The 25,729-nt window shown below is 44.3% G+C and overlaps 1 protein-coding gene across 1 annotated transcript in view; it reads left to right on the top strand.

The window, feature by feature from the left end:
- The window catches only part of rell1 (RELT like 1), a 45,677-nt gene extending 21,566 nt beyond the window's left edge, over positions 1-24,111 (top strand). Inside the window, exons 4-9 of the mRNA XM_042298476.1 lie at positions 5,109-5,183; positions 11,238-11,292; positions 20,383-20,619; positions 21,658-21,799; positions 22,197-22,240; positions 22,349-24,111. Coding sequence (XP_042154410.1) covers positions 5,109-5,183; positions 11,238-11,292; positions 20,383-20,619; positions 21,658-21,799; positions 22,197-22,229 — 542 coding nt within the window. The 3' untranslated portion in view covers positions 22,230-22,240; positions 22,349-24,111. The remainder of the gene's footprint in view (positions 1-5,108; positions 5,184-11,237; positions 11,293-20,382; positions 20,620-21,657; positions 21,800-22,196; positions 22,241-22,348) is intronic.
- Positions 24,112-25,729: the final 1,618 nt, after the last annotated feature.

Here is a 25,729-nt window from a genome sequence, read left to right as displayed (position 1 = left end):
AAAAGAAAGTTAATAAAAAATAAAAAAAGGTTTTGAAAACTAACTTACATAAACTGCAATGAATGAAATTATATATATATACACACACAGTTGGAAGTTTACATACACCTTTGCCAAATGCATTTAAACTCTGTTTTTCACAATTCCTGACGTTTAATCCTTGTAAATTCCTTGTCTTTAGGATCAGTTAGGATCTCCACTTTATTTTAAGAATGTGAAATGTCAGAATAATAGAGAATGATTTATTTCAGCTTTTATTTATTTCATCACATTCCCAGTGGGTCAGAAGTTTACATACACTCAATTAGTATTTGGTAGCATTGCCTTTAAATTGTGTAACTTGGGTCAAACATGTCATGTAGCCTTCCACAAGCTTCCCACAATAAGTTGGGTGAACTTTGGCCCATTCATCCTGACAGAGCTGGTGTAACTGAGTCAGGTTTGTTGGCCTCCTTGCTTGTACACGCTTCTTTTTTTTAGCTTGCCCCACAAATGTTCTATGGGATTGAGGTCAGGGCTTTGTGATGGCCACTCCAATACCTTGACTTTGTTGTCCTTAAGCCAGTTTGCCACAACATTGGAAGTATGCTTGGGGTCATTGTCCATTTGGAAGACCCATTTGCGACCAAGTTTTAACTTCCTGACTGTCTTGAGATGTTGCTTCAATATATCCACATAATGTTCCTCCCTAATGATGCCATCTATTTTGTGAAGTGCACCAGTCCCTCCTGCAGTAAAGCACCCCCACAACATGATCCTGCCACCCCCGTGCTTCACGGTTGGGATGGTGTTCGGTTTGCAAGCCTCCCCCTTTTTCCTCCAAACGTAATGATGGTCATTATGGCCAAACAGTTCTATTTTTGATTCATCAGACCAGAGGACATTTCTCCAAAAAGTACGATATTTGTCCCCATGTGCAGTTGCAAAACGTAGTCTGGCTTTTTTTTATGGTGATTTTGGAGCAGTGGCTTCTTCCTTGCTGAGGGGCCTTTCAGGTTTTGTCGATATAGGACTCGTTTTACTGTGGATATAGATACTTTTGTACCTGTTTCCTCCAGCATCTTCACAAGGACCTTTGCTGTTGTTCTGGGATTGATTTGCACATTTCGCACCAAGGTATGTTTATCTCTAGGAGACAGAACGCGTCTCCTTCCTGAGCGGTATGATGGCTGCGCAGTCCCATGGTGTTTATACTTGCATACTATTGTTTGTACAGATGAACGTGTTTCCTTCAGGCGTTTGGAAATTGATCCCAAGGACGAACCAGACTTGTGGAGGTCTACAATTTATTTTTCTGAGATCTTCACTGATATTCCCATGATGTCCAGCAGAGGCACTGAGTTTGAAGGTAGGCCTTGAAATACATCCACAGGTACACCTTCAATTGACTCAAATGATGTCAATTAGCCTATCAGAAGCTTCTAAAGCCATGTTGTTAGATGACACTACAGTGGTAGGCTTGATTACCAACAACGATGAGACGGCCTACAGGGAGGAGGTGAGGGCCCCCGGAGTGTGGTGTCAGGAAAATAACTTCACACTCAACGTCAACAAAACAAAGGGGGTGATCGTGGACATCAGGAAACAGCAGAGGGAACACCCCCCTATCCACATCGACGGGACAGTAGTGGAGAAGGTGGACAGTTTTTTTTAAGTTCCTTAGCATACACATCACAGACAAACTGAAATGGTCCACCCACAGACAGTGTTGTGAAGGAGGCGCAACAGCGCCTCTTCAACCTCAGGAGGCTGAAGAAATTAGTCTTGTCACCAAAAGCACTCACAAACTTTTACAGATGCACAATCGAGAGCATCCTAGCAGGCTGAATCACCACCTGGTACGGCAACTGCTCCGCTCACAACCGTAAGGCTCTCCAGAGGGTAGTGAGGTCTGCACAACGCATCACCGGGGGCAAACTACCTGCCCTCCAGGACACCTACACCACCCGATGTCACAGGAAGGCCATAAACTGCCTGTTCACCCCGCTATCATCCAGAAGGCGAGGTCAGTACAGGTGCATCAAAGCAGGGACCGAGAGACAGAAGCTGTTTTTCAATCTCAAGGCCATCTGACTGTTAAACAGCCACCACTAACATTGAGTGGCTGCTGCCAACATACTGACTGAACTCTGACTCAACTCTAGCCACTTTCATAATGGGAATTGATGTAAAAATATATCACCAGCCACTTTAAACAATGCTACTTAATATAATGTTTGCATACCCTACATTACTCATCTCATATGTATATACTGTACTCTATACCATCTACTGCATCTTGCCTATGCCGCATGGCCATCACTCATTCATATATTTATATGTACATATTCTTATTCATTCCTTTACACTTGTGTGTATAAGGTAGTTGTTGTGAAATTGTTAGATTTCTTGTTAGATATTCCTGCATGGTCTGAACAAGAAGCACAAGCATTTCGCTACACTCACATTAACGTCTGCTAACCATGTGTATGTGACCAATAACATTTGATTAAAGCCATGACATTTTCTGGAATTTTTCCAAGCTGTTTGCCTTTAAAGTCAACTTAGTGTATGTAAACGTCTGACCCACTGGAATAGTGATACAGTGAAATAAACTATTGTTGGAGAGATTACTTAGGGCATCTACTTTGTGCATGACACAACTGACTTGCCAAAACTATAGTTTGTTAACAAGACATTTGTTGGTTGAAACACTGAGGTTGGAGTCATTTAAAACTTGTTCTGTAAACTTCTGACTTCAACTGTATACACACCCACACACACATACATACACACACATTATGTGGGACACGCTGTCTATTGTACAATTAGACTGACCGACAGACCACACATCATTTAACATCCATCTTGTAACCTACATTTTTCACACTCAATTGTATTTTAGTATTAAACTGATCTACTTTCTCACAACAAAATATTTATCACTCATATTTTTACAACGGCAATATTCACAAAACATTGATGGCTTGATCACAAGACAACAACACTGTTGAAGGTCATATATTACTTAAACGCTGTTGAATATGCAGATCATGCGAGGTGCTACATTACCTTCCTCTGGGTCACCCAGGCAACAGACCTTCCTCTGGGTCACCCAGGCAACAGAGCTTCCTCTGGGTCACCCCGGCAACAGAGCTTCCTCTGGGTCACCCCGGCAACAGAGCTTCCTCTGGGTCACCCAGGCTACAGACCTTCCTCTGGGTCACCCAGGCAACAGAGCTTCCTCTGGGTCACCCAGGCAACAGAGCTTCCTCTGGGTCACCCAGGCAACAGAGCTTCCTCTGGGTCACCCAGGCAACAGAGCTTCCTCTGGGTCACCCAGGCAACAGACCTTCCTCTGGGTCACCCAGGCAACAGACCTTCCTCTGGGTCACCCAGGCAACAGACCTTCCTCTGGGTCACCCAGGCAACAGACCTTCCTCTGGGTCACCCAGGCAACAGACCTTCCTCTGGGTCACCCAGGCAACAGAGCTTCCTCTGGGTCACCCAGGCAACAGAGCTTCCTCTGGGTCACCCAGGCAACAGAGCTTCCACGCAAAACAAAGACTGGCTACTAGCCTTTCTACCAGAGTGTCATTCATCATTCAAGCCCCATTCAATCCTAAAGCTTATCCTCAGATTTCAGATGATATGTATCTCACTGACTCATGGAACAGTTGGACAGGCAGGTTTGTCTCTTGAGTGGGGGCTGTGTGTATGCATAGGTGTACAGTGTGTGTCTACTGTGTAGGTGTGTGTGTACACTGTGTAGACAGCTGTGTAGACAGCCCTCATCTGTTACTTCTGCTCCAGTTTACTACAACAATACCAATAGGCCTTGCTATGGTGTTATAAGGAATGTCCTAAATATGAGGAACTTAATATACTGTGTGTAGGGATGGTCGGTGTACCGCATTTTACGATATACCGGTATTGATGCACGGACCGGTTTGGGTTTGTACTTTACTTTCTATAGCGGTATATGAATGTTTGTTTTTTAAAATGTGATACGCAGTGTGTAACGTCCATTTTTGTAGTTTAATTTGCTACTTGAGCTCTCTTTCTTTTATTTATATATATATCTATATCACTTTCCACACCGACCTAGCCCCGCCTCCAGTCACTCAAGGAGTGGATTTGATGTTCCGCAACCACGAGACCCTTGTGTTCCGTCTACATGGTCAATGCAGCACATGCTACAATGTTGATGACAACGATGCTGTTTTCACTTTTATCTTCTTAATGTTAATCCACTATCGTTCTATAATTACACTATTAGTTTGGAAATAGCTAGTTTATTTTCTTAACAAGTTGGGCCTAAATCTTGTTAGCTGCTAATGCTAATCGCTAGCTAATAAATGTATTGAGTCAGAGCAAATGTAATTCACTATACAGCCTTATAATACCAAGGATGGTGTAGACCTAAAATCTGCATGTTTGTTCCACAGTATCTTCTAAATCGAAGAGGAGTACACAAAGTTAGCTACTTCATTTAGCTATGAGAATTAAATGTAGCCAAAGATTATAGGGTCCACAAGAAAACACTTATCAACACTTTGGTTCCTTCCCTGCCACAATAACTCGTCCCTGGGATTTTCATTCCTTGTCATGTCAAGCGCTGTATTCAAAGTGCACACTTTAAAAATGAAAAATAAACATATATATTTCTAATTTTAGAATAATCATTATATTCCTTGATTCCAACAGTTCACCCAGGTGTTTTGCTCTAAATCGCAATTGCAACATTTGGTTGAAAATAAGTCCTAGATTATTTACCCATGTTATGCAGCCCTATGTGGCAGTGTGGAAATAATCTCCAAATGAGTGTAGGAAATGCAGAAATTGTTGATTTGAACAGTATAAAACTATCAAAATAGACTCATTAAAACCACCTAATGTATGTGTTGCCATCCTAGGGATCACTCACTACTCATAAAGCAAATGTAGAACTTTTATTATTAAAAAAAACAAATTACAGTCCAATTTTCATATCCAATTATGGTATTTTGGGCATATCGCCCAGCCCTAACTGCCTTTCTGATGAATGTTAGGGATAACCTTTTCATGTCGACGATGACTAATGTGTTGCAGTGTTTGAGCTCTTTTTGTAATTGTGTGTTTCTCTACAGAGCTGAACGACACCTACAGTGAGAGCAACGACGACACCGTGGGACAGATCGTTCATTACATCATGAAGAATGAAGGTAACTAGGCAACAATACAGTAACCACTGAGTGTTTCTGGATAGTGGATAACTCCTCTCTCCTGACAACAATACTATAACTAGTGTCTATGACCACTCTACTGACAACAATACTATAACTAGTGTTTATGACCACTCTACTGTCTCCTACTGACAACAATACTATAACTAGTGTCTATGACCACTCTACTGTCTCCTACTGACAACAATACTATAACTAGTGTCTATGACCACTCTACTGACAACAATACTATAACTAGTGTCTATGACCACTCTACTGACAACAATACTATAACTAGTGTCTATGACCTCTCTACTGTCTCCTACTGACAACAATACTATAACTAGTGTCTATGACCACTCTACTGTCTCCTACTGACAACAATACTATAACTAGTGTCTATGACCACTCTACTGTCTCCTACTGACAACAATACTATAACTAGTGTCTATGACCACTCTACTGTCTCCTACTGACAACAATACTATAACTAGTGTCTATGACCACTCTACTGACAACAATACTATAACTAGTGTCTATGACCACTACTGACAACAATACTATAACTAGTGTCTGACCACTCTACTGACAACAATACTATAACTAGTGTCTATGACCACTCTACTGACAACAATACTATAACTAGTGTCTATGACCACTCTACTGTCTCCTACTGACAACAATACTATAACTAGTGTGTCTATGACTAGTGTCTATGACCACTCTACTGACAACAATCTAACTAGTGTCTACTGACAACAATACTATAACTAGTGTCTATGAACCACTCTACTGACAACAATACTATAACTAGTGTCTATGACCACTCTACTGACAACAATACTATAACTAGTGTCTATGACCACTCTACTGACAACAATACTATAACTAGTGTCTATGACCACTCTACTGACAACAATAGTGTCTATGACCACTACTGTGTCTAGTGTCTCACCACTCTACTGACAACAATACTATAACTCTGACCACTCTACTGTCTATGACAACAATACTATAACTAGTGTCTGACCACTCTACTGACAACAATACTATAACTAGTGTCTATGACCTCTCTACTGACAACAATACTATAACTAGTGTCTATGACCACTCTTGTCTCCTCCTGACAACAATACTATAACTAGTGTCTATGACCACTCTACTGACAACAATACTATAACTAGTGTCTATGACCACTCTACTGACAACAATACTATAACTAGTGTCTATGACCACTCTCTACTGTCTCCTACTGACAACAATACTATAACTAGTGTCTATGACCACTCTACTGACAACAATACTATAACTAGTGTCTATGACCACTCTACTGACAACAATACTATAACTAGTGTCTATGACCACTCTACTGACAACAATACTATAACTAGTGTCTATGACCACTCTACTGACAACAATACTATAACTAGTGTCTATGACCTCTCTACTGACAACAATACTATAACTAGTGTCTATGACCACTCTTGTCTCCTCCTGACAACAATACTATAACTAGTGTCTATGACCACTCTACTGTCTCCTACTGACAACAATACTATAACTAGTGTCTATGAACCACTCTACTGACAACAATACTATAACTAGTGTCTATGACCTCTCTACTGACAACAATATTATAACTAGTGTCTATGACCTCTCTACTGTCTCCTCTCTCCTGACAACAATACTATAACTAGTGTCTATGACCTCTCTACTGACAACAATACTATAACTAGTGTCTGGACCAGTGTCTATGACCACCACTCTACTGACAACAATACTATAACTAGTGTCTATGACCTCTCTACTGACAGTTGTCATAGTGTTATAGCAGTTGTCATGACAACAATATTAATATCAGACCACTGAGCAGTTGTCTATGACCACTGAGCAGTTGTCTGATTCTCAGACCACTGAGCAGTTGTCAATACTCAGACCACTGAACAGTTGTCATGATTATGTCAGACCACTAAACAGTTGTCATAGTTATATCAGACCACTGAGCAGTTGTCATGATTATATCAGACCACTGAGCAGTTGTCATGATTATGTCAGACCACTGAACAGTTGTCATGATTATGTCAGACCACTGAACAGTTGTCATGATTATGTCAGACCACTGAACAGTTGTCATGATTATGTCAGACCACTGAACAGTTGTCATGATTATGTCAGACCACTGAACAGTTGTCATGATTATGTCAGACCACTGAACAGTTGTCATGATTATGTCAGACCACTGAACAGTTGTCATGGTTATGTCAGACCACTGAACAGTTGTCATGGTTATGTCAGACCGCTTGGTGCTGAGCTGCCTCCCTCTCCTATCGCACTGTCTTTCACACTCTGAAGCTACAGGAGGAGGAGGTGTGTGTGTGTGTGTTTAACATCCGGTGAGAGTTGAGTAGGTCTGTCGTTCTGCATGGTACACTAATTACTGAAGCTGCTGTGTGGTTACAATAGATTGTAAACACAGGAGTTTCCTACAATGTTGGAATTCCCTATCATCCTATTGTATTACAAGGTTATCACAAGTGTATTGACGGCAACCGTGCCCTTGACTCACCCTCATTAGGTGACGTTGTGTGACCTATGCACGTGCACACACCTACATTCTGTGAGTCAGTCTCGATAGTATTGCCAGTCAGGATTGAGTATAGTATTGTCAGTCTCGATAGTATTGCCTGATTATGACAAAAGGAAGTCTCCAAGTCAAAGCCTTTTCCTGCTCGCGTTGGCATGCTGCACAAAGCCTTAGGGACTCGATACTGATTTATACTCTCCTTCCTTCCAGGTGGTCACAAAGGTGTGTTGAAATGCCCTCTGGTCAGACATGATAAGCGATTTAATATGATGCTAGGCTTCTAGTGTAGTACACAGTCTTAGTTTGTGGGGAAATCGGGCTTAGTTTGACCGACGAGAGGAAACAGGATGTTCACGTGGTCATGTGAAGTCGGACGTGACTCCGATGTTTCCACAGGTCTTTCCTCATCTTTTAGTTATTCTGGGTTATATATATATATATATATATATATATATATGTATAGTTTTTCTCCACTGAAGTGTTGGCCAACACAGTGCCTTCAGAAAGTATTCAGACCCCTTGACCTTTTTCTACATTTACGTTACAGCCTCCATTCTAAAAGATTACATTTGGGGGTTTTTCCGCTCATCAATCTGGACACAATACCCCATAATGACATCACAATACCCCATAATGACATCACAATACCCCATAATGACATCACAATACCCCATAATGACATCACAATACCCCATAATGACATCACAATACCCCATAATGACATCACAATACCCCATAATGACATCACAATACCCCATAATGACATCACAATACCCCATAATGACATCACAATACCCCATAATGACATCACAATACCCCATAATGACATCACAATACCCCATAATGACATCACAATACCCCATAATGACAGTGAAAACAGTTTGTTTTTTATTTGTTTAAAATAAACTATCACATTCACATAAGTATTCAGACTCTTTACTCAGTTCTTTGTTGAAGCACCTTTGGCAGTGATTGCCAGTCAGGATCGAGTATATTATTGTCAGTCTCGATAGTATTGCCTGATTATGATGAAAAAGGAAGTCTCCAAGCCAAAGCCTTTTCCTGCTCGCGTTGGCATGCTGCACAAAGCCTTAGGGACTCGTCTTCTTGGGTATGACGCTACAAGCTTGACACGCCTGTATTTGGGGAGTTTCTCCCATTCTTCTCTGCAGATCCTCTCAAGCTCTGTCAGGTTGGATGGGGAGCATCGCTGCACAGCTTTTTCCAGTCTCTCCAGAGATGTTAGCTTGGGTTCAAGTCCGGGCTCTGGATGGGCCACTCAAGGCCATTCAGAGACTTGTCCCGAAGCCACTCCTGCTCTGTCTTGGCTGTGAACTTAGTGTCGTTGTCCTGTTGGACTGGGGAGAAGGTTCACATTCAGAGGTCTTCAGTGCTCTGGAACAGATTTTCATCAACGATCTCTCTGTACTTTGCTCCGTTCATCTTTGCCTCGATCCTGACTAGTCTCCCATTCCCTGCCGCTGAGAAACATCCTCACAGCATGATGCTGCCACCACCATGCTTCACTGTAGGGTTGGTGTCCGGACATTTCTTCCAGACGTGATGCTTGGCATTCAGGCCAAAGAGTTCAATCTTGGTTTCATCAGACCAGAGAAACCTGTTTATCATGTTCTGAGTCTCTAGGTGTCTTTTGGCAAGCTCCAAGTGGGCTGTCACGTGCATTTTACTGAGGAGTGGCTTCCGTCTGGCCACTCTACCAAGTCCTGTTTGGTGGAGTGCTGCAGAGATGGGAGAACCTTCTGGAAGTTTCTCCCATCTCCACAGAGAAACTCTAGAGCTTTGTCAGAGTGACCATCAGGTTCTCGGTCACCTCCCTGACCAAGGCCTTTCTCCACCGATTGCTCAGTTTGGCCGGGCGGCCAGTTCTAGGGAGAGGCTTGGTGGTTCCAAACTTCTTCCATTTAAGAATCATGGAGGCCACTGTGTTCTTGGGGACAATTCCTTGGACCTCATGGCTTGGTTTTGCTCTGACATGCACTGTCAACTGTGGGACCTTTATATAGACAGGTGTGTGCCTTTCCAAATCATGTCCAATCAATCTAATTTACCACAGGTGGACTCCAATCAAGTTGTAGAAACATCTCCAGGATGATCAATGGAAAGTGGATGCACCTGAGCTCAATTTTGAGTCTCATAGCGAAGGGTCTGAATAATTATGTAAATAAGGTATTTCTGTTTTTAAATTTTAATCAATTGACAATTATTTCTCAAACTGTTTTTGCTTTGTCATTATGGGGTATTGTGTGTAGATTGCTGGAGGGGGGGGGGGATTTTTAAACGCAACAAACAGTTTGGATAAAGTCAAGGGGTCTGAATAATTTCCGAAGGTGCCATGTGTCCCTCTACTGCTAATCATGTGTCCCTCTACTGCTAATCATGTGTCCCTCTACTGCTAATCATGTGTCCCTCTCTACTGCTAATCATGTGCCCCTCTACTGCTAATCATGTGCCCCTCTACTGCTAATCATGTGCCCCTCTACTGCTAATCATGTGCCCCTCTACTGCTAATCATGTGCCCCTCTACTGCTAATCATGTGCCCCTCTACTGCTAATCATGTGCCCCTCTACTGCTAATCATGTGCCCCTCTACTGCTAATCATGTGCCCCTCTACTGCTAATCATGTGCCCCTCTACTGCTAATCATGTGTCCCTCTACTGCTAATCATGTGTCCCTCTACTGCTAATCATGTGTCCCTCTACTGCTAATCATGTGTCCCTCTACTGCTAATCATGTGTCCCTCTACTGCTAATCATGTGTCCCTCTACTGCTAATCATGTGCCCCTACTGCTAATCTACTGCTAATCATGTGCCCCTCTACTGCTAATCATGTGCCCCTCTACTGCTAATCATGTGCCCCTCTACTGCTAATCATGTGCCCCTCTACTGCTAATCATGTGTCCCTCTACTGCTAATCATGTGTCCCTCTACTGCTAATCATGTGTCCCTCTACTGCTAATCATGTGTCCCTCTACTGCTAATCATGTGTCCCTCTACTGCTAATCATGTGTCCCTCTACTGCTAATCATGTGTCCTCATTTTTTCTAGGTTATTAATTATGTAATTTACATGTGTAACACTTTGTCTTAGAAAGTCCTGTTGATAAGTAATAAAAAACCCTGTCCACAGTTATGCTCTTGTGCCATACTTCCTGTCTTCATACTTAGTAATGGCTTATTAATTATAGCACTAATGTGTCCTACATTTCAGGAAGACGCTGTTGTTTACATAATGCGTTGTTTCCTGTGCTGGCACACAGCCTACACCCAGAGGTTATATTCTGAGGACTGAACGTGCTCCTGTTTAATTGAATGCAGTGCACCATTTTAATTGTGTTTTGGGGCTTATCGGCCGCGACCATATTCCAATAAATGTTTCCTCTTTTGATGTCACTTGCTCGTTCTCCTCGCTAATTCCCCTACGCCATATTTTTCTCTCTCTGTCTACACAGCGAACTCCGATGCCCTCCAAGCCATGGTTCCTGAAAACAGCATAGACTCAGAAGGGTAAGCATCCTGTCATGACTTTTGTATGCTGGCTGCCCGAAGTCCAACTTTATCAGCACTATTTAAATACACATCAAATCTGAAAGGGAACATTTTTTAAGTAGCTCACAACCTCCTCTTAATGTTGTCTGATGTCTTTAACATTGAGGCCTATTTGGGGCGGCAGGTAGCCTAGTGGTTAGAGCGTTTGGCCAGTAACCGAAAGGTTGCTGGATCGAATCCCGGAGATGACAAGGTAAAAATCTGTCATTCTGCCGTTGAACAAGGCAGTTGAGATTTTGTTCTTAACTGACTTGCCTTGTTAAATGTCAAAATAAAGTAAATATGAATATTGTCAGAAATTCCACCAAAAGGACTGGTTTCCAAGGATACAGTACCACTTGGGTGTGATTACTTTCCAAGCCACTAGATGGCAATGGTGTCCCTTTCTTTTTAATAGCGCTGAAGTGGCTGTCGTTATCTGGAAGTCAAGCTGGTCTCTCAGACATTGTTTATGGCTTGGTGAGTTTGGATGAAGGCCAGGACTTTTTACGACTCAGAATATCAATATGATCCTAACATTTTATATGGTCATTCTGATTGTGCAATCGGGACCAGTCATCTCATAGAAACTGGAAATGAAACTACGGCTCCCTGCATTATACGACCATTCACTTACTAAACAGCTCAGGAATAGACCGACAGGAGCCTGATTCACAATCGTGACCTCTGACAGTTTCATTGAGAACGTCTTTGTTGCTGTGAATGGTAAGTAGGTCTGTCTTTACAGGGCCTTGTCCATCAAAGAATATACATACCTGCCTACATACATACATACATACATACATACATACATACATACATACATACATACATACATACATACATACATACATACATACATACATACATACATACATACATACATACATACATACATACATACATACATACATACATACATACATACATACATACATACATACATACATACATACACACCTACATACATACACACCTACATACATACACACCTACATACATACATACATACATACACACCTACATACATACACACCTACATACATACATACATACATACACACCTGCCTACATACATACATACATGCACACCTGCCTACATGCATACATACATACACACCTGCCTACATGCATACATACATACACACCTGCCTACATGCATACATACATACACACCTGCCTACATGCATACATACATACACACCTGCCTACATGCATACATACATACACACCTGCCTACATACATACATACATACATACATACACACCTGCCTACATACATACATACATACATACACACCTACATACATACATACATACACACCTACATACATACATACATACATACATACATACATACATACACACCTGCCTACATACATACATACATGCACACCTGCCTACATGCATACATACATACACACCTGCCTACATGCATACATACATACACACCTGCCTACATACATACATACATACACACCTGCCTACATACATACATACATACATACACACCTGCCTACATACATACATACACACCTGCCTACATACATACATACACACCTGCCTACACACCGACCGACCATAAATGGTGTCCAAGGAGGGATGACTGCAGAGAGAGAGAGAAGAGAAAGGGAGAGGAGGTATTTTTATGTGTGGGGTGACGTTCAGGATGAATAAATCATAGCGTGGCGAGTCAGGATGAGGTATGGCCACGACATTGGGTGTTCCGGCACAGTCCGCGGGACAGGACACCACAATGTGTGGGTCTCTCTGTCTCTCAATGTGCTTTATTGGCACGTCGTAACAATGTACACATTGCCGAAGCTTATTTGGGATATTTACAATATTAAACTAATAATAATGAACATTGTCAACGGTAACAACAATAACCAACGGTCAAAATAACCATTGAATAATAACGATATAGAAGACATGTGCAGGTTGATTGGTCTGTCAGACACTGTCCCTCATCTTACGGCAGGCAGCAATGTAGTGCGCTGCCAACCCACAGCTCTCTGCGTCCTCCCCCAACAGGACGGGTAGCCTACTTTCATCAGAGAGGTCTTTGAAACCTTGAATAAAGGGTTTCAAATTTGGGGAAATGACACACTCTAATTGTTTTATATATTTTTGACTTTTTGTCAGGAAATGCAGCTCCGTGTCAGGTTCTGCTGTGGTGCAGTGGTTGCATAGCCTTTCCTCTACAGGGAGCCAGGTTCTGCTGTGGTGCAGTGGTTGCATAGCCTTTCCTCTACAGGGAGCCAGGTTCTGCTGTGGTGCAGTGGTTGCACAGCCTTTCCTCTACAGGGAGCCAGGTTCTGCTGTGGTGCAGTGGTTGCACAGCCTTTCCTCTACAGGGAGCCAGGTTCTGCTGTGGTGCAGTGGTTGCATAGCCTTTCCTCTACAGGGAGCCAGGTTCTGCTGTGGTGCAGTGGTTGCATAGCCTTTCCTCTACAGGGAGCCAGGTTCTGCTGTGGTGCAGTGGTTGCATAGCCTTTCCTCTACAGGGAGCCAGGTTCTGCTGTGGTGCAGTGGTTGCACAGCCTTTCCTCTACAGGGAGCCAGGTTCTGCTGTGGTGCAGTGGTTGCATAGCCTTTCCTCTACAGGGAGCCAGGTTCTGCTGTGGTGCAGTGGTTGCATAGCCTTTCCTCTACAGGGAGCCAGGTTCTGCTGTGGTGCAGTGGTTGCATAGCCTTTCCTCTACAGGGAGCCAGGTTCTGCTGTGATGCAGTGGTTGCATAGCCTTTCCTCTACAGGGAGCCAGGTTCTGCTGTGGTGCAGTGGTTGCATAGCCTTTCCTCTACAGGGAGCCAGGTTCTGCTGTGGTACAGTGGTTGCATAGCCTTTCCTCTACAGGGAGCCAGGTTCTGCTGTGGTGCAGTGGTTGCACAGCCTTTCCTCTACAGGGAGCCAGGTTCTGCTGTGGTGCAGTGGTTGCATAGCCTTTCCTCTACAGGGAGCCAGGTTCTGCTGTGGTGCAGTGGTTGCATAGCCTTTCCTCTACAGGGAGCCAGGTTCTGCTGTGGTGCAGTGGTTGCATAGCCTTTCCTCTACAGGGAGCCAGGTTCTGCTGTGGTGCAGTGGTTGCATAGCCTTTCCTCTACAGGGAGCCAGGTTCTGCTGTGGTGCAGTGGTTGCATAGCCTTTCCTCTACAGGGAGCCAGGTTCTGCTGTGGTGCAGTGGTTGCACAGCCTTTCCTCTACAGGGAGCCATGTTCTGCTGTGGTGCAGTGGTTGCACAGCCTTTCCTCTACAGGGAGCCAGGTTCTGCTGTGGTGCAGTGGTTGCACAGCCTTTCCTCTACAGGGAGCCAGGTTCTGCTGTGATGCAGTGGTTGCATAGCCTTTCCTCTACAGGGAGCCAGGTTCTGCTGTGGTGCAGTGGTTGCATAGCCTTTCCTCTACAGGGAGCCAGGTTCTGCTGTGGTGCAGTGGTTGCATAGCCTTTCCTCTACAGGGAGCCAGGTTCTGCTGTGGTGCAGTGGTTGCATAGCCTTTCCTCTACAGGGAGCCAGGTTCTGCTGTGGTGCAGTGGTTGCATAGCCTTTCCTCTACAGGGAGCCAGGTTCTGCTGTGGTGCAGTGGTTGCACAGCCTTTCCTCTACAGGGAGCCAGGTTCTGCTGTGGTGCAGTGGTTGCATAGCCTTTCCTCTACAGGGAGCCATGTTCTGCTGTGGTGCAGTGGTTGCATAGCCTTTCCTCTACAGGGAGCCATGTTCTGCTGTGGTGCAGTGGTTGCACAGCCTTTCCTCTACAGGGAGCCATGTTCTGCTGTGGTGCAGTGGTTGCACAGCCTTTCCTCTACAGGGAGCCAGGTTCTGCTGTGGTGCAGTGGTTGCATAGCCTTTCCTCTACAGGGAGCCATGTTCTGCTGTGGTGCAGTGGTTGCACAGCCTTTCCTCTACAGGGAGCCATGTTCTGCTGTGGTGCAGTGGTTGCACAGCCTTTCCTCTACAGGGAGCCATGTTCTGCTGTGGTGCAGTGGTTGCACAGCCTTTCCTCTACAGGGAGCCAGGTTCTGCTGTGGTGCAGTGGTTGCACAGCCTTTCCTCTACAGGGAGCCAGGTTCTGCTGTGGTGCAGTGGTTGCACAGCCTTTCCTCTACAGGGAGCCAGGTTCTGCTGTGGTGCAGTGGTTGCATAGCCTTTCCTCTACAGGGAGCCAGGTTCTGCTGTGGTGCAGTGGTTGCATAGCCTTTCCTCTACAGGGAGCCAGGTTCTGCTGTGGTGCAGTGGTTGCATAGCCTTTCCTCTACAGGGAGCCAGGTTCTGCTGTGGTGCAGTGGTTGCATAGCCTTTCCTCTACAGGGAGCCAGGTTCTGCTGTGGTGCAGTGGTTGCATAGCCTTTCCTCTACAGGGAGCCAGGTTTCCCTGTGTCTACCCTTCTCAATGGCAAGGCTGTGCTCACTGAGCCTGTACTTTGTCAAGGTTTTTCTAAGGTTTTGATCAGTAACCATGGTCAAATATTTAGCCACAGTGTTCTGCTGATTTAGGGCCAGATAGCACTGCATTTAGCTTTGTGTTTCCCAATAAGCCAATATAGTTTTGTTTTGACTGTGTTGTAATTTGGTTTATCCTGATTGATTGGATGTTCTGGTCCTGAGGCTTCAGTGTGTTAGTAGAACAGGTTTGTGAACTCAGCCTGAGGACCAGCCGGATGAGGGGACTGAGGCTTCAGTGTGTTAGTAGAACAGGTATGTGAACTCAGCCCGAGGACCAGCTGGATGAGGGGACTGAGGCTTCAGTGTGTTAGTAGAACAGGTTTGTGAACTCAGCCTGAGGACCAGCTGGATGAGGGGACTGAGGCTTCAGTGTGTTAGTAGAACAGGTTTGTGAACTCAGCCCCAGGACCAGCTGGATGAGGGGACTGAGGCTTCAGTGTGTTAGTAGAACAGGTTTGTGAACTCAGCCCCAGGACCAGCTGGATGAGGGGACTGAGGCTTCAGTGTGTTAGTAGAACAGGTTTGTGAACTCAGCCCCAGGACCAGCTGGATGAGGGGACTCTTTTCTTTGCTCAGCTCTTGGCATTGCAGGGCTTGGTAGTGATATAGAGGGGGGCATTTATTTTTTTACATGTTTCTAAAATGTAATTGCTCTTTGAGTTTTTATTCTTAGTGAATATTGGCCTAATTCTGCCCTGCATGCATTGTTTGTAGTTTTCCTCTGGACATGTAGGAGAATCTTACAGAACTCAGCATGGAGGGTTTCAATGGGGTTTTAGCCAAAAACATACTAAATAATTGTAGTGTGTAGCAGCAGTACTCTATATATTTTGTACCAATTTAGAACTTTGGTCTAATTCTCTGAGATCTGGATCTTCTCTGGAAAATCATTATTTTTGGGGTTAACTGCCAGGGACCAGGTCTCTGTCGCGCTCTCTTTCTCTCTCTGTCGTCCTGTTACTGTACACCATCCTTTATGCCTAGTGGTTAGAGGGTTGGACTAGTCTGTCTCTGTCTCTCTCTTTGTCGCTCTCTCTCTCTCCCTCGTCCTCCTCTCTTTCCCTCCCTCTCTCTCTTTCCCTCTCTCTTTCCCTCATCCTCCTCTCTTTCCCTCTCTCTCTCTTTCCCTCTCTCTCTGTCGCTCTCTCTTTCCCACTCTCTCTCGCTTTCCCCTTCATCAGCCAAAGCTTCCAGGACAATTTCCAAATGATATGGTAATGGAGACGAATAAAAGTGTGGTGTTCTGATTCCCGCAGGCGCAAACAGCTGTCTCTGACACCACTTAAGACCTTACACTCTACAGTCCACAGAGTGATAGACAGTACAGTCCTCTCTACACCAGGAGTACACACACTGGGTTAGTGATGGACAGTACAGTCCTCTCTACACCAGGAGAATACACATTGGGTTAGTGATGGGCAGTACAGTCCTCTCTACACCAGGACAACACACATTGGGTTAGTGATGGACAGTACAGTCCTCTCTACACCAGGACAACACACATTGGGTTAGTGATGGACAGTACAGTCCTCTCTACACCAGGAGAATACACATTGGGTTAGTGATGGACAGTACAGTCCTCTCTACACCAGGAGAATACACATTGGGTTAGTGATGGACAGTACAGTCCTCTCTACACCAGGAGAATACACATTGGGTTAGTGATGGACAGTACAGTCCTCTCTACACCAGGAGAATACACATTGGGTTAGTGATGGGCAGTACAGTCCTCTCTACACCAGGAGAATACACATTGGGTTAGTGATGGACAGTACAGTCCTCTCTACACCAGGACAACACACATTGGGTTAGTGATGGGACAGTACAGTCCTCTCTACACCAGGACAACACACATTGGGTTAGTGATGGACAGTACAGTCCTCTCTACACCAGGACAACACACATTGGGTTAGTGATGGACAGTACAGTCCTCTCTACACCAGGACAACACACATTGGGTTAGTGATGGACAGTACAGTCCTCTCTACACCAGGACACACACAGTACATCTACACCAGGTTATTGGGTTAGTGATGGACAGTACAGTCCTCACATTGGGTTAGTGATCTACACCAGGACAACACACATTGGGTTAGTGATGGACAGTACAGTCCTCTCTACACCAGGACAACACACATTGGGTTAGTGATGGACAGTACAGTCCTCTCTACACCAGGACAACACACATTGGGTTAGTGATGGACAGTACAGTCCTCTCTACACCAGGACAACACACATTGGGTTAGTGATGGACAGTACAGTCCTCTCTACACCAGGACAACACACATTGGGTTAGTGATGGACAGTACAGTCCTCTCTACACCAGGACAACACACATTGGGTTAGTGATGGACAGTACAGTCCTCTCTACACCAGGACAACACACATTGGGTTAGTGATGGACAGTACAGTCCTCTCTACACCAGGACAACACACATTGGGTTAGTGATGGACAGTACAGTCCTCTCTACACCAGGACAACACACATTGGGTTAGTGATTGACAGTACAGTCCTCTCTACACCAGGACAACACACATTGGGTTAGTGATGGACAGTACAGTCCTCTCTACACCAGGACAACACACATTGGGTTAGTGATGGACAGTACAGTCCTCTCTACACCAGGACAACACACATTGGGTTAGTGATGGACAGTACAGTCCTCTCTACACCAGGACAACACACATTGGGTTAGTGATGGACAGTACAGTCCTCTCTACACCAGGACAACACAGACTCCTCCACTTTACAAAACATTATGAACATCTTCTTTCCATGAAAGACCGTAGACTGACCAGGTGAACGCTATGGTCCCTTATTGATGTTAAATCCTAATGGTTGGTATAATTTAGAGTATACACACACACACTCCCCCACTTTACACAGATGTGTGTTCACATACCAGTCCCCATCAGGTTGCCTAAGGATAGGCCAAAACAACAGTGTAGCCAGCAGAAAGAGTACAGTACTTTGAGTTCTGGACATTTAGTGTCAACGGAGAGGTCACTTTCAAAACGTTATGAAGATCTTCTTTCCAGAAAGCTCGGACATTTAGTGTCAACGGATTGATGTTCATCACGTGGTATGAAGAGCACAAGCTCCCCCACATTTAGTGTCAACGTCCCCATCAGGTCATCACGTTATGAAGAGCAGTACTTTGAGTTCTGGACATTTAGTGTCAACGGGAGGTCATCACGTTATGAAGAGCAGAAGTCTGGACATTTAGTGTCAATGGGGAGGTCATCACATTATGAAGAGCAGAAGTCTGGACATTTAGTGTCAACGGGAGGTCATCACGTTATGAAGAGCAGAAGTCTAGACATTTAGTGTCAATGGGGAGGTCATCACGTTATGAAGAGCAGAAGTCTGGACATTTAGTGTCAATGGGGAGGTCATCACATTATGAAGAGCAGAAGTCTGGACATTTAGTGTCAACGGAGGTCATCACGTTATGAAGAGCAGAAGTCTGGACATTTAGTGTCAACGGAGGTCATCACGTTATGAAGAGCAGAAGTCTGGACATTTAGTGTCAACGGAGGTCATCACATTATGAAGAGCAGAAGTCTGGACATTTAGTGTCAACGGAGGTCATCACATTATGAAGAGCAGAAGTCTGGACATTTAGTGTCAACGGAGGTCATCACATTATGAAGAACAGAAGTCTGGACATTTAGTGTCAACGGAGGTCATCACATTATGAAGAGCAGAAGTCTGGACATTTAGTGTCAACGGGGAGGTCATCACATTATGAAGAGCAGAAGTCTGGACATTTAGTGTCAACGGGGAGGTCATCACGTTATGAAGAGCAGAAGTCTAGACAGGGTTTATGTTTTTTTTTGGTCACCGCTCTGCATTGAATCTCATATTTTCATATTGGACTAGACTTGTTTTAGTGGACTCAGATGTGTTTACTACTGGGCTGTAGCTAAAACCTGCACACCATGTATCCTTCAGGACCAGTGTTCACCATGTCTACTAGTGTCTTCTACTGTCTGAGGTTAAGAAAACATTTGTAAAAAATGAAGACGTCTTGATTTGCGTACGTCGCAAGCCCAGGGTTACTACTTGGTGGAAGAGACCATTACAGTTGGGAATTTTTGGGAATAAGAGCCTGCCAACTTTGCACAGCTCTCAGCAAAATGTAAAGACTGTGGGATGGGTAGACTATCGCTAGTGTAAAGACTGGGATGGGTAGACTTTCGCTAGTGTAAAGACTGTGGGGATGTGTAAGACTTTCGCTAGTGTAAAGACTGTGGGTTGGGTAGACTTTCGCTAGTGTAAAGACTGTGGGATGGGTAGACTTTCGCTAGTGTAAAGACTGTGGGATGGGTAGACTATCGCTAGTGTAAAGACTGGGATGGGTAGACTATCGCTAGTGTAAAGACTGGGCTGTGTAGACTTTCGCTAGTGTAAAGACTGTGGGATGGGTAGACTTTCGCTAGTGTAAAGACTGCGCTAGGGATGGGTAGACTAGTGTAAAGACTGCGCTAGGGATGTGTAGACTAGTGTAAAGACTGCGCTAGGGATGTGTAGACTAGTGTAAAGACTGCGCTAGGGATGTGTAGACTAGTGTAAAGACTGTGTCTGTATCACCAGTTTGCTTGAGTTTCTTCTTTTCCTCCACAGCCCACCGCTGACTCCCACCTCCCCCACCCTCCCAGTGACCCCCGTCTCGCCTCGTGTCCCGGCCGGACTTGCCAGACACACCTGCAACCACCTGCACACCATCGGAGGCATGGGGGGCCTCAGCAGCGTCTGCAACCGCTGCAATCACAAAAAGTGGCCCCTGATGAGGCGCGTGTCCACCAAGAGGATAGTAGATCGGAGGAGCCACGGAGAGGTCACTGTGTTGGCTGTGGGGAGGTGAGAGATCATAAGTGGTTTCCATGTATTTGATACCATTCCCCTCCCAACCATTACCACAAGCCCATCCTTGCCAATTAAGGTGCCACCAACCTCCTGTGGTCTATAGAGAAGTCTTGTCTGTGTGAGAGGGATGACTGTGTGCGCGCGCGTGTGTGAATCATTTTCTCTCAGAGAGCCAGTTGAAGTGAAGTGAAGTGTATCAAGCCATCCTCCCTGTCTGCTTCCGGTCCTGTAGAGGAGCTGATCTGAATGCAGAGGGACCTGGTGCGTTTTCATTAGCTCATCCAGATAAATGGAAGTGTGTGTACGGGGCCACACTGAGCAGGGAGGGAATAGCCATTACCTGATTTTAATTGAATCTGTGTAGTGCCGTGCCAGAGTGATGTCTCGTGTTGAGCTCCTCAGTGAGAATCATAACATAGGCCCTGGTCCAAGAGGTCCTATAGCGCCGATAACAGCACACTATATTGTATTTTATAATCTACTGGTACTGATGCACGGACCGGTTTGGGTTTTTACTTCTGCATCCTGTTAAATCCATGTCAATCAGTGTAGATGAAGGTGGAGGAGACGTGCTAAAGAAAGATCGTTAGGGGCCTCCCGAGTGGTGCAGTGGTCTAAGGCCCTGCATCGCAGTGCTAGCTGAGACACTAGACATTCTGGTTCGAGTCCAGGCTCTGTCGCAGCCGACCGGGAGACCCATGGGGGTGGCGCACAGTTGGCTCAGCGTCGTCCGGGTTAGGGGAGGGTTTGGCCGGCAGGGATGTCCTTGTCCCATTGCGGGTTTCCCTGTCCCATTGCGCACCAGCGACTCCTGTGGCGGGCCGAGCGTAGTGCACGCTGACACGGTCGCCAGGTGTACGGTGTCTCCTCAGAAGTGTATGTGCGCCTGGCTTCAGAAGAGATAGATAGATATATATATTCTAATAGTTGTCTGAGTAGTTGATTTCTCCGGTTATTGTCAGTTGCATGTTGATACCCATGGTGTTATGTCCTCTTTATCACCAGTGTTATGCTATGATTTATCCCTGCCAGGTTCCGGGTTACAAAGTGTGACAAGGACAGGCCCGTCAGAGAAAGGAGGACCATGCTCAGCACTGACTCCAACGGGAGTATGCCGGCGTCGCCCACGGAGAAGGAACCCTTTGAGGGCAGGACCATCTCTGAGTCACATCAGGTCTGTCTGAGAGTGACATTCAGTCCGATTCACCCGGGTACACACAGGTTTTCATCCAATAGGGTCTGTCTATAGTGACATGGACCAAACTCCCAGGCATTTCTGTATTTGAATAGAGTCTGTATTTGAGGCATTTTTCATTGTAACTTCACGCATTGACTAGGTACCGGCACCCCCTGTATATAGCCTTGCTATTGTTACCTTTTTAAAATATTTTTCACTTTAGTTTATTTGGTAAAGATTTTCTTAACTCTTCTTGAACTGCACTGTTGGTTAAGGGCTTGTAAGTCAGCTTTTCACGGTAAGGTCTACACGTGTTGTATTCGGCGCATGTGACAAAGTTAGATTTGAAATGTGAATTTCCTGAAGTGTGATTTCCTCCTCCCCTTTCTGTTAGGATCAGAAGGAAGACGGGGATGATCCAAAGTGACAGGAACCAAGGTGACTTTCTATTGGGCTCCAAAGTTCTATCCAAGCTGGTTTATCTGGGCCTCCTTAAGTAACATGTTCCAAACTCCTTTTGATAAAACGTCCTCATTTCTTCTACAGAGCAGCGCATGGCTTCCTGAAGAGAGCCAAGGGGGGAAATATGATCATTTGCAACACTTTTTAAACCCAGAATCGGACCGTAGAGAAGCATCGGCGCGCGAAGAGCAGCAGAGGCGATCCAGGGGTAAATCCCTCCCTGTTCTGTCTCCTTTGATGGTCAGACGAGACAGCGGTGTTGATGGTGAATTAGAGGATGAAGATGAGACCGGTTACTCTCTCTCTATCAAACTTGGCCCTCTGTCTCGGGCAGGGTAGCGGAAAGGGTGTCTAGTATGACGTGTTAGAAAGAGCCATTGTGCTGTTCATCAGACAGTGAGTCACTGGTAGTGCCACCCCCCCACACCCTCTCGTCACCAAAGATGTGGAAACCACCACCAAACGTTAATGATTGATTTTTTTTTTTCCCAAGGAGGGAAAGCACAAACGCTCACCTGACCAGGAAGTTGAGATTGCATTGGGGGTTGTGTGAGCCAAGAGCCAATAAACTGTGCAGTGTGTTGGCGCCAAATACACAATCTCTGCCTAGCCTTCACGTCCACTTCTGACCCCCTGGGCAAAGACTGGTTGAATCCAAGTTGTTTCCACCTCATTTAAACCCCCAGAATCTATCATGACGTTGAATCAACGTGAAAAACTAGTTGGATTTGCAAAAAGTCATCATTGTAAGGGAATTTATAAAAAAAACATTTTAAAAAATCACCCAACTTTGAACCTAAATCCAGTGACCTAGTGATTTATTTGTATTGTTTTTTGTTTTTTTACATTAGTTGACAACTCAACCAACAATAATGTTGAACTGACCGCTTCCAATTGGCTCATTTCCCCCCTCCTCTCCCCTGTAACTATTCCCCAGGTCGTTGCTGTAAATGAGGTGTTCTCAGGACTATCTAGTCCCCCCTCCTTCTAGAACACCAATGGAGTACATTAACTAGGTTTATATAGTGAGGAGAAATTTCCTCATCACCTTTTAAAAAAAATAAAAAAAATAATAATCTTTTGGTTGTCACGGTGACATATGGAACCGCTTCTGATTCCACCCCAATGAAACTACCTATTGACTCGTCTCTTTGCCAATATTACGTATGGTTTCTATTCAAAGGAGCTGAACAAATCCATTTTAAACTTCAGTAGGAGGCCTTTAAAATGCACTTCTTTTTCTTGATCGATGCACAGACCGTCTTCGTCGGAAGAGCTAGTAGCAGCTGTCTTGTGTGTCTCACTGAGTTTGAGTACGGTGGTATGTGGTGGGGATGTAGACTTCGTGTGAGAGACTTCTTTTTTGTGTGTGTGTGTGTGTGTGTGTGTGTGTGTGTGTTTTTCAACGTGAATCATGAGGTCAAATGTTTTGTTTTCTATGGTGAATAAGGTTTTCTTTTTAGTCCAGGACTTAGATACATGAACATTACCTTTAGGAACAAACAAAAAAACTGTCTTTTTTAAAATCTAGAACAGGAGCTGAACCAAAATGATTATACAATGCAAAAAAAAAATATATATTTCTCAGTGAGGAGAGGTAATGTCTTGTGATCAAATGTGTTAAAATGTCATTTATACTGTAACAATTAATCTATTGACTCCTATTTGCCATGAAAAGTAAACAAATGTCATAGTATGTTAAAACGGACAGTGTTTCAGATGAACCCATACCAAAGCCAAAACTATTTTCTGGGCGGGATTACTTTTTAAGCTTTCCATTCGTCAACGAGTAGGCCTACATTGAGCAAACCTGAACAACGTACAACACTCCAATCCAAATCTACCATCCAGACATAAAACAAACAAAAAAGAAAAGGGTTTCAACCGTCTCAAAGTATTCAAAGTCTCCTCTCCTCGCGGATGAAGGAAGAAGAGACCAATCCACTTTAGGCTTTTGAGGAATGTCGGACCTTTTTTTGGCGAATTTTAAAACTGGAATGGCTTTCATCTAAGAGCTTTAATATCAATTAATTTTTTTTTAATGTTTTGAGGATTTTCTCCAAAAAGCATCTGTTTATGTGAAATAGGAATGTTTTGAGTGTCTGACCTGTTCAGTGTCATTCACTGTGTTTTGTTATTTGCTCTCGCTCGTTTGCTTTGGAGACTTTATCGTCTTATCACAACCTTTTTAAAACTGTTGTATGAAAATGTATTTAAAAAAATAAAGCAAACTGACTGAAAAAAAAACGGATGTTTTTGCCATTTTATGTTGACAGTTGACACTAATAAAAAAAATACTATTGAATGAGTGTTTTTTAAGGAGAGAGATATGTGTTTTTAACTCATTTAAATGGATTAAAACCCATCTTTGTGTTTTGAGGTCTTCTCTTCAGTCATCTTTTCTACTCTTCCTCATCCCCTCTATCACATTGTCTATTTTCAGTATTCAATAACCTGTCATTTCTCTCTCTCTCCATTTCCTGCCCTCCTCGTGATTACTTATCGCGGTCATTTTTAATCATGTTCTTTCCCTTTGTCTTGATGTCATAGTGTTGCCAGATGGAGGAGGTGACGAGATGTCTTTTCTTTCGGACATGTAACGGCTGATCAGGTGCTCCTGACTTTGTCAGTCACTATCAAATTCATTACCTACACACACACACACACACTGTTTCCATGGAATTTGTGTGACTGTTGTATCTGTCCTTTTTTGTTGTTGAGAGAGTGGAACAATATCCGCAGGCGAGTTATTAGTTCTGTAACACTACTCCCCACACCACTACGCACCACACTACAGGACATGGGATAGCATCGAGAGGACCTTCAGCAAATATTGACTCTGGTCTTGTTTGCCCTCGCTCTTACCTTGGACAAACTGGTGACACCCATCTTTCTCTCTCTCTCTCCTGTTCAATAGTCTTTGTTCACATGTCATAATCGTACATGATAATCTTTGTTCACATGATATGTCATTACCGTACATAATGCAATAGAAATATTTAGAGGACACTTTAAATCAATAACCCGGATATCATCCCACTAGCACCGTCTCCTCTCTGCTTTACGGAGCCGGCTGCTCAGGGCTGTGTTTATAAGGTCACTACAGTACCAATGTGTATCATTGTATGTGTATCAATGTATCAATGTATCATTAGTAACATTGAAACATTGGATTTATCAGTGGAGGCTGGTGGGAGGAGCTATAGGAGAACGGGCTCATGGTATTGGCTGGAATGGAGTCTAATGTGGTTTCCATACAAACCTGTGTTTTGATACCGCTCCAGTCATTCCGTTCCAGCCAATACAATGAGCCCGTTCTCCTATAGCTCCTCCCACCAGCCTCCACTGGTATTTATCTAGGACCCAAAGTCAGAGCTCAGCCTCTGTTTCTGGGTGTTAGCCAAGAGGAAGAAGCTGTCAGCCCCCGGGAGAAAACTTTAAACCTTGGTGAAACATTAAGTGAGC

Source organism: Oncorhynchus tshawytscha, linkage group LG15 (assembly GCF_018296145.1).
Source record: "Oncorhynchus tshawytscha isolate Ot180627B linkage group LG15, Otsh_v2.0, whole genome shotgun sequence".
NCBI classification, from domain to species: Eukaryota; Metazoa; Chordata; class Actinopteri; order Salmoniformes; family Salmonidae; genus Oncorhynchus; species Oncorhynchus tshawytscha.
Note: the sequence above shows the minus strand (reverse complement) of the source record. Positions and strands in the feature narration are given on the sequence as shown.